At 47.3% G+C, this 12,701-nt stretch overlaps 1 protein-coding gene across 3 annotated transcripts in view; it reads right to left on the reverse strand.

The window, feature by feature from the left end:
• The window catches only part of oxr1a (oxidation resistance 1a), a 184,097-nt gene that overhangs the window by 75,151 nt on the left and 96,245 nt on the right, over window positions 1–12,701 (reverse strand). For 2 of the 3 annotated variants that reach the window (XM_054740518.2, XM_054740516.2), the window contains exons 6-7: window positions 10,477–10,590; window positions 2,002–2,154 (exon numbers count right to left, since the gene is read on the reverse strand). In XM_054740518.2, the coding sequence (XP_054596493.1) occupies window positions 2,002–2,154; window positions 10,477–10,590 (267 nt within the window). The remainder of the gene's footprint in view (window positions 1–2,001; window positions 2,155–10,476; window positions 10,591–12,701) is intronic. The other variant, XM_054740517.2, reaches the window with a different exon arrangement.

Here is a 12,701-nt window from a genome sequence, read left to right on the forward strand (position 1 = left end):
TATGCCATTGCCTAATCTTTTCTAGAATGGACACAATTGTGCCACATTACCGCCACGTTCTGACCACTAACCTAAGGCTCCCTGATGCAGCCACAGCATTGCAACTGACTGACGGCTCATGGTCTTGAGTTGGTAAAGGGTAGAATGCCTTCTCCGGGTCAGGAATGAGGTCTTGCCTCAAGTGGAGGAGTTTATCTCTGGATCTTCATGAGTGAGGTAAAGAGAGGACAACTCCGGAAAGCTGCTTTAAGTTTTCTAGCCACTTAAGTTGTGTAGCCAGTAGTTGTCCAGATTTTTCACCACTCTCATCAAAACTTGTTTTCAGCTTTAACAATGCAAACTCTGCCTTCTTATTATAAATTTCGTGGAGATTACATTTTGATTGACAGATCCTTCTAAATTTGCTTTCATCATATTTCTCTGCTAACTGTTTGTCCAAATCACTGATTTGATAATGTTGTCACAAGCTGTTCATCCTGCAATATATTGCCGTTTAACCTCCATCTACAGTGACAGTTCTTATCAACCTAAAAATCTATATGTAGTTCCAATGGGGCGTGATCTGTTAGCGTGATTACCCCTATTTTGCAATTTACAATCAAGTCCATGCTCGACCCAGACGTTAAAAAGTAATCGATCCTGGAATGACTTTTATGAGGATGGGAATATAATGTATATTCCCTTTCGGTAGGATGCGTTAATCTCCAAATATCTATCAATGCCAGTTCCTCCCCTAGTATGTTTATCATTTTATTTTTACTGTTGGGGCCTATCTTTGTTCCACTCTTGTCTAAATAAAAGTCTGGAAACTGATTCCAATCTCCTCCCATCACGACACGTCATTCCAAATCACTTAGGATCTTAATAATTTTTTAAGTGAAGTCTGGTTCTTCTTTATTAGGGGCACATACATTACAAATTATTATTTTAACACCATTTATAAGGGCTTGAAGACATATAATACATCCCTCTACATTTTTACATTCTTGCAATAACACAAAATCAAGCTTGTTATTGACAAGTAAGACACTGAGTTATGAAACACTTTCCCCACCCATTCTCTTTTCATTTTTAAAGTCTCCGTTTCATTTTCAAAGTGTGTTTCTTGTATAAGTGCTATATCTGTGTTATGTGATTTAAAATAATTAAGGTTTTTTTTTCCTTTTCACAGTTGTGCTACAACCATTAATATTCCAAGTTACAATATTAACACCTGGTGAACCCATCGCTTATATTGAAAATAAGTTGCATCCAACTTTCCTCTTTGCTGTACAGCTTATGATAGCATCTCAACGTTATTGTTTTAACAACAAAAGTTCTTATCTCAATGTTGAACAATTTCTCATAACTAAAAAAGCATAACAGAAAACATAACACTGAACATAGCAGTGTAAACGCCTTTCCAGCGTCAGTCACTTCCTGTCTAGTCCGTGTGGGTTTCAAAGACGAGCCCTCTGCTCCCATTCTTGTCTCATATCTGACCGTGCCAGTGTCTTCCCATCCTCCGTCCGCATTCATTCTAGTAGTTGTAGATTCTCTGCTTTCCCAGTTTCAATGTTTAAGCCGGCGTGTCTGTGCCATCCATCTTGTTCCGTTCAACTTCTGAGCATTCACCCTCCGCTCCATTTTCCTGTGCTTTCTCCATCTTCTGCTGTTGTGTCCTTGGGCAAGACACTTAATCCACCTTGCTTGCTGGTGGTGGTCAGAGGGACCGGTGGCGCCTGTGCTCGGCAGCCTCGCCTCTGTCAGTGCGCCCCAGGGCAGCTGTGGCTACATCGTAGCTTATCCCCACCAGTGTGTGAATGTGTGTGTGATTGGATGAATGATACACTGTAGCGTAAGGCGCTTTGGAGTCCTTACTCTAAGAGGCGCTATACAAGTGCAGATCATTTATCATTTTTCATTTAGGGAATGCGTTGAGTGGCAGTTCTACAGCACAGTCAGTTTAATACCAATCAGCATTCTCATATTTCAGACTCCACCCATTTTTTGTTGTCTTACCATGCCATCTGTGATGTACTTGCAGTTGATCTTGAGGAACTTCTCTGTAAGGGCCTCTTCCTCCTCAGAGGTGGATAACACCACTTTAGACTTGTGGATGGATGGGAACACTAGGGGGTGGATGCCTTCTGGTCTGGGGGAAACATCAGAATCCTAAAAAAAGAATGAGATGTGGTGAGGGGAGTCAATATCAACAGGAAAAACATTCTGGACCTTTATTTTCTGCATGCTCAGAATAACATTTAAAAAAAGTACAAGTTAATTTTTAAAATCTTTCAAAAATATTTACCAAAAAGTATACAAAAAAAAATCCAAAAGCTGTTTTTAACCAGACAAACTATTAGAGAACACCATCCCAGTAGCCTAGCGGTAGAGTGCCCATGCAGGGACTGGGAGATTGAGGTTAAAATTCTGATAGTCCAAACAAAGATTTAAAAAAAATGGGACCCAATGCCTCACTGCTTGATACTCAGTTTTAAGGCATTGGATTGGGGGATTACACCACCAAATGATTTCCGAGCGCAGCTGTGTCTGCGGCTCACCACTTCCCTAAGGGATGGGTAAAATGTGGAGGACAAATGTTACACACACCATTGTGTGTGAGACAGCTAGTGGGGCTTCAACTTTTGCAGTCATTTTACACAGGAATGTGAGCTTTATACACATTTGGGTAGTTTCCCTTTAACATTAATTTTTTTAAGTCGTCGTCGTCGTCTTCCTCCGCTTATCCGGGTCCGGGTCGCGGGGGCAGCATCCCAACTAGGGAGCTCCAGGCCGTCCTCTCCCCGGCCTTGTCCACCAGCTCCTCCGGCAGGACCCCAAGGCGTTCCCGGACCAGATTGGAGATGTAACCTCTCCAACGTGTCCTGGGTCAACCCGGGGGCCTTCTGCCGGCAGGACATGCCCGAAACACCTCCCCGGGGAGGCGTCCAGGAGGCATCCTGACCAGATGCCCAAACCACCTCAACTGGCTCCTTTCGATCCGGAGGAGCAGCGGTTCTACTCCGAGTCCCTCCCGAATGTCCGAGCTCCTCACCCTATCTCTAAGGCTGAGCCCGGCCACCCTACAGAGGAAACTCATTTCGGCCGCTTGTATCCGCGATCTCGTTCTTTCGGTCATTACCCAAAGCTCATGACCATAGGTGAGGATTGGGACGTAGATCGACCGGTAAATCGAGAGCCTGGCTTTCTGGCTCAGCTCCCTCTTCCCCACGACAGATCGTCTCAGCGTCCGCATCACTGCAGACGCCGAACCAATCCGCCTGTCGATCTCCCGATCCCTCCTACCCTCACTCGTGAACAAGACCCCGAGATACTTAAACTCCTCCACTTGAGGTAGGACCTCTCCCCCGACCCGGAGGTGGCAAGCCACCCTTTTCCGGTCGAGAACCATGGTCTCGGATTTGGAGGTGCTGATCCTCATCCCAGCCGCTTCACATTCGGCCGCGAACCTACCCAGCAAGAGCTGAAGGTCAGAGCTGGATGAAGCTAGGAGGACCACATCATCCGCAAAAAGCAGAGACGAGATTCTCCTGCCACCAAACTCGACACACTCCACACCACGGCTGCGTCTAGAAATTCTGTCCATAAAAGTGATGAACAGAACCGGTGACAAAGGGCAGCCCTGGCGGAGTCCAACCCTCACTGGGAACAGGTCCGACTTACTACCGGCTATGCGGACCAAACTCACGCTCCTCTGGTAAAGGGACTGAATGGCCCTTAACAGAAAGCCACCCACCCCATACTCCTGGAGCGTCCCCCACAGGGTGCCCCTGGGGACACGGTCATAAGCCTTCTCCAAATCCACAAAGCACATGTGGATTGGTTGGGCAAACTCCCATGCCCCCTCCATCACCCTTGCAAGGGTATAGAGCTGGTCCACAGTTCCACGGCCAGGACGAAAACCACATTGCTCCTCCTCTATCTGAGATTCAACTATCGATCGGACCCTCCTCTCCAGTACCTTGGAGTAGACCTTTCCAGGGAGGCTGAGGAGTGTGATCCCCCTATAGTTGGAACACACCCTCAGGTCACCCTTCTTAAAGATGGGGACCACCACCCCGGTCTGCCACTCCCTAGGAACTGCCCCCGATGACCACGCAATGTTGTAGAGACGTGTCAACCATGACAGCCCTACAACATCCATAGCCTTGAGATACCCAGGACGAACCTCATCCGCCCCCGGGGCTCCGCCGCTGTGTAGTTGTTTGACTACCTCAGCAACTTCTGCCCCCGAGATCGGACAGTCCATCCCCAGGCCTCCCAGCTCTGGTTCCTCCTCGGAATGCGCATTGGTGGGATTGAGGAGCTCCTCAAAGTATTCCTTCCACCGTCCGACTATAGCCTCAGTTGACGTCAGCAGCTCCCCATCCCCACTGTAAACAGTGTGAGCGAGTTGCTGCCTTCCTCTCCTGAGGCGCCGGACAGTTTGCCAGAACCTCTTTGGAGCCTCCTTGAACCGTCACCTTATCGTGGTGGAGGAGTTTGAGTGCCCTAATGATCCTAGGAGCTATGTTGTCTGGGGCACTTAGTGCCCCTGGTAGGGTCTCCCATGACAAATTGGTCTTAGGTGAAGGGTGAGACAAAGAACGGTTCGAAGGATCTTTCATGGCGGTTAAAACGAAGAGTCGGAGTACCCGGCCCGGAGGGTTACCGGGGTCCCACCCTGGAGCCAGGCCTGGGGTTGGGGCCGGTGAGCGAGCGCCTGGTGGCTGGGCTTTCGCCCATGGGGCCCGGCCGGGCCCAGCCAGAACCGGATACATGGGCTCGTCCAACTGTGGACCCACCACCCGCAGGAGGAACATGAAGGGTCCGGTGCAATGCCAATCGGGTGGCAGACCAAGGCGGGAGCCTTGGCGGTCCAATCCCCGGACAAGAAAACTAGTTTTTGGGACATGGAACGTCACCTCGCTGGCGGGGAAGGAGCCGGAGCTTGTGGCAGAGGTTGAGCGGTACCGGCTAGATATAGTCGGACTCACCTCGACACATTGCATTGGCTCTGGAACCCGAGACCTGGAGAGGGGTTGGACACTCTACTTTGCTGGAGTTGCTCCGGGTGAGAGGCGGAGGGCTGGGGTTGGCTTTTTGTTAGCCCCGAGACTCTCTGCCTGTGTGTTGGGGTTTACCCCGGGGGACAAGAGGGTAGCTTCCTTGCGCCTTCGGGTCGGGGAACGGGTCCTGACTGTTGTTTGTGCTTATGGGCCAAATATCAGTTCAGAGTACCCACCCTTTTTGGAGTCCCTGGGACGAGTGCTAGATAGTGCTCCATCAGGGGACTCCATTGTCCTGCTGGGGGACTTCAATGCTCACGTGGGCAATGACAGATTGACCTGGAGGGGTGTGATTGGGAGGAACGGCCCACCTAATCTGAACTCGAGCGGTGTTTTGTTATTGGACTTCTGTGCAAGCCGCAGTTTGGCCATAACGAACACCATGTTCGAACATAAGGATGCCCACCGGTACACTTGGTACCAGGGCAGCCTAGGTCACAGGTCGATGATAGATTTTGTAGTCGTATCATCTGACCTGCGGCCGTATGTTTTGGACACCCGAGTGAAGAGAGGGGCGGAGCTGTCAACTGATCACCACCTGGTGGTGAGTTGGATCAGATGGCAAGGGAACATGCCGCGTAGACCTGGCAGACCCAAACGCATAGTGAGGGTCTGCTGGGAACGCCTGGCAGAAGAACCTGTCAAGACGGTCTTCAACTCCCACCTCCGGCAGAGCTTTGACCACGTCCCGAGAGCAGTGGGGGACATTGAGTCCGAGTGGGCCTTGTTCCACTCTGCGATTGTCGAGGCGGCTGTTGCTAGCTGTGGTCGTAAGGTGGCCGGTGCCAGTCGTGGTGGCAACCCCCGTACCCGCTGGTGGACACCAGAGGTTCGGGGAGCCGTCAGGCTGAAGAAGGAGGCCTACAGGGCGTGGCTGGTCTGTGGGTCTCCGGAGGCAGCAGACAGGTACCGGATAGCCAAGCGGGGTGCAGCAGTGGCAATTGCCGAGGCTAAATCTCGGGCGTGGGAGGAGTTTGGTGAGGCCATGGAGAAAGACTAATTTTTTTAAGGTTTTACAAAACTCAAATATTTTTCTGTCGAGACATCTTTTTTTCTAGTCTGGGTGCAAGTGGGGTAGTGTGATGGCATCACACTTGAATCAGTCACTGGAAGCAAGTGGGATGGGGTGGTGGCATCAGCTGGCGTAGGCCAGACGATGCCCGCACTGCCCGCTCACCACAGCCATGGAATACACCTAATCATCACGCACTAACACTATATTGGAGCAGGCGGAGAGAGACTAGGGGTCTTAGCACACCTCTGCTGTCACTTGGCTTCCCAGGGCTGGAGGCTAGGAGGGAGATCCGGCCATCTGGTTGGGGTCTGGGGTGGTGGGTTGCTTTGCTCAGCATTGGGTGGGGGAGCCTGCTCATCATCACCTTAGCAGAAAGGGTCGAACTCTGGGAACCGGTAATGGTTGTACCCCATGTGCAGCAGTGAAAAGGGTGTGTATGGGGAGCATGAGTGGGTGTCCGACATGCATTTTTGTAAGTCTTTGAGTGTATGTGTGTGTGTGAGCATGAGGGAGGGAGTGTGTGACTTTGTCTGTGTATGACTGTATATGTCAGGTGGGGCCTTTGACTCCTCCCCTCTCCCCTGGGACTTCTTTTGATGATATACATCTTTGTCTCCCCTCCCCTGCCACACCTGGTGCGGAGTGTGGTGCCTTGGTTTGCCTCAGTGTTCGTGGCTGCCATGACAGGGGGCTTAAGATTTTTGGCTTCTTCCTGATCAATCCCAGTGTCTGCCTGGTGGGATCTGGGTCCCTGGGCTCTGCTGGGTCCCTGGCGGGGGTGGTCGCCCCTGGGTCCCGGGTTGCTGGGTTCCGGGCTCGGCCGGCTTGGGGGTGGGATGCTGCAGGTGGGCCTGTGGGCTTGCCACTGATATCTCCCGGGACTCTGCCGGCTACTCTGTTGTGGCTCCCCGGGGCAATACACTGCGCCTCTCGAGAGGGGGCTGGGATTTTTCTGGTTACAGTCTCCTTGGGGTCCCTGCGCTCTGGGGAAGCTCCTGGATCTCTGTGGCTTGGAGCTCCCTCCATCTCCTACGCATCTTTGGGAGCAGATCTGTGGCCCTTCACACTCACTATTGCATGCTCCTATAGAGAAACCTTACAAATACAAGGGCATGTACGCACATAGGTGCTCACATAGTGCTCTCATGAGTATGGACATGAGCATTATCAACACGTCTTAAGGCTGTGGTTGGCACTAAATGCACTGTGATTTATTATTGTGTGATTGTTCAGTAAAACAATGTTGATTTTACATTTCTTCATCAAGTTGACGCAGTGATAGCTTGCTCCTGTTGTATTGTTGTGTGTCCCTTTTCTGCAGGTCTAGAAGCAGACTCTTGTTCATCACTGATTGTTTATTTTCGTGGGAAATCGACTCATCCAATCAGTTTCATCATAAATGTCATCACCGACAAACCAACTTCTAGTTGAGCTAACTTTTTATTGTGGACAAAAGCTAACAGGCCTTTAGTTTAGTGCCATATTCTATTTTTAAAACATTCGTCCTGCTTAAATCCAGTTACTGTGGCTTTATTTTGAGTGGCCCCAGTTTGGTTCGTCTACCGCCGTCAGATGCATTGAAAATTTCCCTGTGAGAACAGAACGAGGATACTGGATTTCCCTTTCATCAATACGTTTGCTGTGTAGAAGAAAGGCAGAACCTACTTAGTGAGTACAACCTGCCAGCACTGCTGTGTGTGTGTGTGTGTGTGTGTGCGCGCGCGTGCGTGTGGGTTTGCATGTGTATGAGTGTGCGTGCGTGTTTGCATGTGTGTGTTTGTGTGTGCGTTTACATGTGTGTGTGTGTGTGTGTGCATGTGGGTTTGCATGTGTATGAGTGTGTGCGCGTGTTTGCATGTGTGTGTGTGCGTGTGAGTGTGTGTGTGTGTGTGACCTGCTGTGTTAGCTTTTTTTATATTTATTTAAATAAAAAACCTGCACAAAACACCTAATTTTACTCAATAAATAATCCAGTTAAATAATTATTTTAAGAAAATTCTGATCAAACGAATTAAACTCAAACATTACATCAATATTTCTTTTATAGTTGTGATTTCTGAGTTTAAAATTATTATGATTATTATCATAATGTTCTCAAAATTTCTATTAAATAGTGAATTAAAAAAGGAATATTTTTTGTCTTTTCCTGAGGATTAGTCTTGGAAAGGGGAGTTGGGTCGTCTTATAATCAGGTCGTCATATATTCGGGTCAATACGGTACACTGAATGCAGCATGACATAAACAAACACAGACTCCAGAGGCGCCAAAGTGATTGCTGCTAGGACGCAGGATGAAGCGAAAAAGGCAAGCAACGATTACTGCATATTTTAAAAAGACCAACAATGTAAGTGGGCTGGACCTATCTGTTTGTTTAAGCATGTTGGTTATAGTTTCAGTACATTGCGTTGTCAGTGTTGGGACTTTTTCGTTATAAGCGCCAAAGTCATAATATTGCGACGAGCGTCATTGCTGACTTTAACAAGTCACATCTACAAATATGATCCCTCGTGAGGTTACTACGTTACACCAGAAGATATTGGAGATGTGTTACCTTCAGGCTGAGCAATGTTTTGGAGGCTCCCAGTCGGCGAGTGGAGGAGATGCGCACAGCATGAAAGAGGGCAAATATTAGAGATAAAACTAACAATTGCCGGCAGGTCTGGTCTTTGTTGACTGATCACTTTGTCTGGTAATGACTGACTGATTATGAAGCAGAATATTGACTCTGATGAAGAAATTCACTCATCCAGCTGGGACGATTGACGCTGCTGCAGAGTGCAGCATCAGACAGCTGGTGCTGCATGAGAGGTGTATGGAGCTTACAAGCTCCAAACGTTGGGTTTGATGTTTGTTTAACCTTCTTTGGGACGTGATGGATGTAGAAATGATGTTAAAAACACTGCTAATGTGACAGACGTAGCAACAATGTAAAAAAAAAAAAAAGCTGTAAAAAGGGACAGATGCTGATGTGTTATATATGGAAGTCAAAGTGTGCCACATAACCATAAAAACAAAAGTAACATATTTACTACATTACTATTTTTTTATTATTATTACTATAATAAAAATAATTTAGTAGTTCTCAAAGTTGGAGATGGGACCACACTTTGAGTAACAAACATGTAAGTCTTGAAATCCTCTTGGGAATAAAATGTAAATATTAGAAATGTAAATATCTCTAATGGCAATTAGACAGTGACTACTTTTTATAAACCAAAGCAAATTGATAGAAGCATAATATATTGGCTATTCATGTTGATTTGTTCCCCTTGTGCCACTTTTTCAACTAACTCCAAGCTTTTTTGTTTTACCAAGGTATCAAGATACCAAGAGTCGGGGTGACAGTCCTCATAAATTTTAATTTTGTTGGTCAGAGGCTGAAAAGTTTTGGAACCACTGCTCTAAGTGATAAGTGAATATATTTTATGTGCAGGTTTTTTACATAGACCTTTTTATGATTTTGGTGTTTGTGGTGAGAGGTCTTGGTCTGAATGGATCTGAGCCTCCTGCCAGATGGGAGCGAGCCAAAAAGACTGTGTTGAGGGTGACACGGGTCAGCTGTGATCTGACTTTCACGTCTCAATGTCCTGGAGGTGTACAGGTCCTGTATAGAGGGGAGTTTGTAGCCAATGACCTTCTTAGCATTGCGTACAACACGCTGCAGTTTCTTCTTGTCCCTGGTGGTAACTCCAGCGTACTACACGATGACTGAGGAGGTGAGGATGGACTCAATGACTGCAGTGTAGAACTGCCTCATCGACTGTACTGGCAGGTTGAATTTCTTCAGCTGCCTCAGGAAGTCCATCCTCTGCTGGGCCTTTTTTATGAAAGAGGTGATGGTGGTGCCTAGGAAGCGACATGAGTCCACCATCGTGATGGAAGTGTCAGACAGGGTTATGGGGGGAGTGGGGCTCTGTGATTCCTAAAGTCCAAAACAACCTCTGCTGTCTTCTGGGTGTTTAGCACCAGGTTGTCATGGCTGCACCAGGACACCAGCCGTTCAACCTCCATTCTGTAGGTAGACTCATCCCCATCAGAGATGACTATAATGATGGTGATGCCGTCTGCAAATTTGATAAGCTTGACAGACTTGTGGTTGGAGGTGCAGTCATTTACAACCCCGGGGCTGAATCGATCACCAGCGGAGTTTTCACCGGCCCATCACCGCCACCATTCCGACTCCGCTTTGTGCGTAAGCAAGCTTGATAAATGAGGCCCCTGGTCATTTTTGGTTCTTTCCTTGTGACTGCATGACATCAGCCTGGATCCTAACAATGAGCGTAACTTTGGGATAACACAACAATTAATTATTGAAGTCTGTGTTTGTGTGTGTGTGTGTGTGTGTGTGTGTGTGTGTGTGTGTGTGTGTGTGTGTGTGTATGTGTGTGTGGGGCTGGGTCTAAACATACCGTCACCTTTTCTAAGTCAGCTTCAGAAGATGTGGGAGACAGGGGGCTGATGGGACTGAGGGAGGGAGAACTTCCAATACTGGAGATGTAGCCAGGATCAGGAACGTACAGAACCTGCAAACACAAATAATGTCTGTATTTATATGGGAGCTGCCCTTGTGGAAACAAACTCAATCACACACACCTATCACACATACTTGAGGAGGCAAACATGAAATCAAATGAGAAGGACTGGGAAAGTGACAGCTACACTTGGTCATTAGTAGGGACTTCATGGAATAGAATAGGATAGAATAGAATAGAATATACTTTATTGATCCCACAAGTGGGGAAATTCACTTGTTACTGCAGCACAAAAAATTTGAGAATTGGAAGAAGAAAATTATTAACAAGATTACAGGTAAACACACAAATGCAATAAGCTAATATTGTAACCTTCAACCACTAAAAACAGAACTAGCAGTGTTTCCCTTACATAGACGCTGAAATCCCAGCGCCACGCCCACAAGATCTCAAGTTTTATTGATTTAATTAATGAATTTATTGTTTTGCGTTGTTTCCCGAAGAAGCAGCGGTAACTACTCTGTTGTTGCTTGTGATCACAGTCAGCAGGCAGCAAGGAGGAGGAGGCAGGGCAGGGTGGTTACAAATAGGGATGAGCGGATAAAGCATTTTTGATGAATACGAGCATTAAACGAGTAAAACTCGTAAATATCTGTAATCGTGCTGAAGGAAAATCCTCATTGGGTAACTGACTGTCTTCATGCTCTGTGATTGGCCAGTCACATAGAGCGCCCGCCCCTCCCTACACACAAAACTCTGCAGCTGGGAGCCCAGTCTGTCCGACCCCGGTCCGGCCCATCCGCGCACACACACAGACAGTAACGGATCTCTCTGTGCTTGCTTCACTGATGCTCACGTTTCTTCAGTACTCCTAGGTTTTCTTCAGCTCGCCTCTTTTTCGGTTGAATATTTAAAGTTACTTTTTTCGTAACGTACGTGGTGCATTTGACAAGACAGAGCTGAAAACGGCTCGTGCGTGCGTTGGTCACTGCCTCCGCTCCGGTTGGGTTTTTAAAATTATTTTAACTCTCTCTCTCTCCCTCTCTCACACACACACACCTTAATCAACATTTTTTTGTTTAACTGTGTGTGGGAAAAATGCCAACAATGTTGGGAAAAAATCAGTTTAATCAAATTAAAATAAAAATAAAAATTAAAAGTTGTGTCTGGTTCTAGTATTTCATATTTCCTAGTTCCTCCTGCATGAGTTCAGATGTATTCAGGAGTTGTTTACAACCAACTAAGCTAGTTTATTATTGTAACTTTCGTGCAGCATTAAAGGCACAGTCTGCAACATTTAAATGTAGAATAACTTTAAAAATGTTTGATTTTGACCACCTGACCCACTTTTATTAAAAAAAGTAAATAATCTTTAATATTTCAATTTTCTCCTAAGTCCCTCCCTTGCCCTGTAGAGCTCAGCCAATATTTCTGCAAGCCTAACCCCCAAATTCCACTACCTCCGCTCCGGTCCGCCCCCGCCTTCCGCAGCCGCTCGCTTCCGAACTCAATTTTTACTGCTACCCGCTCTACAACGGCTCCGCTCCGGTGCGGAGACCTGAGGTGGGCAAACAAGCATGCGCAGGATTTTCGAGATCTTGCGATACAGTCCGAGCAATAAACGCGGAAGTTAGATCCAAACACCCGTTGTGTGGGAGAAGCATCGGCATGAACTGTTTAATCTGCCCATCATTTGTGTAGAGAGATCAGCAGTGTTTGGATCAACAAAGTGTGACTACTTTGATAGTAGAAACTGTATTTATGGCTTACTTTTGTGCATTTTAACTTCAGCCGCCATTGATAGTTGTTAAAAGTTGTTAAACCTGTGCATATGAAACAAAAAACGCCTTTTGTTTATCGATTTATTGTGAAAAACGGAAATTGTGCTTGCTCCTTTTCCTGTTGGGCCGTTGTGATTTCTGTCCATTTACTGCGGAAGTGCTCCGGCGTCCGGCGAAAATAGGATTGATTCTATTTTTGCCGGACGCCGGAACAGAGGGCGGCGCACGGCGCCGCACTGCCGGAGCACGGCCACAGTAGTGGAATTGCTCTGATTGACTACAACGGGACCGATTTTGCTCCGGCGTTCGTGTCGGAGCGGAGGTAGTGGAATTTGGGGGTAACGCATTGACCAATAGCACTGCGTTTCCACCAGGGGGCAG

The sequence above is a fragment of the Nothobranchius furzeri genome, chromosome 5 (assembly GCF_043380555.1).
Source record: "Nothobranchius furzeri strain GRZ-AD chromosome 5, NfurGRZ-RIMD1, whole genome shotgun sequence".
Taxonomy (NCBI): Eukaryota; Metazoa; Chordata; class Actinopteri; order Cyprinodontiformes; family Nothobranchiidae; genus Nothobranchius; species Nothobranchius furzeri.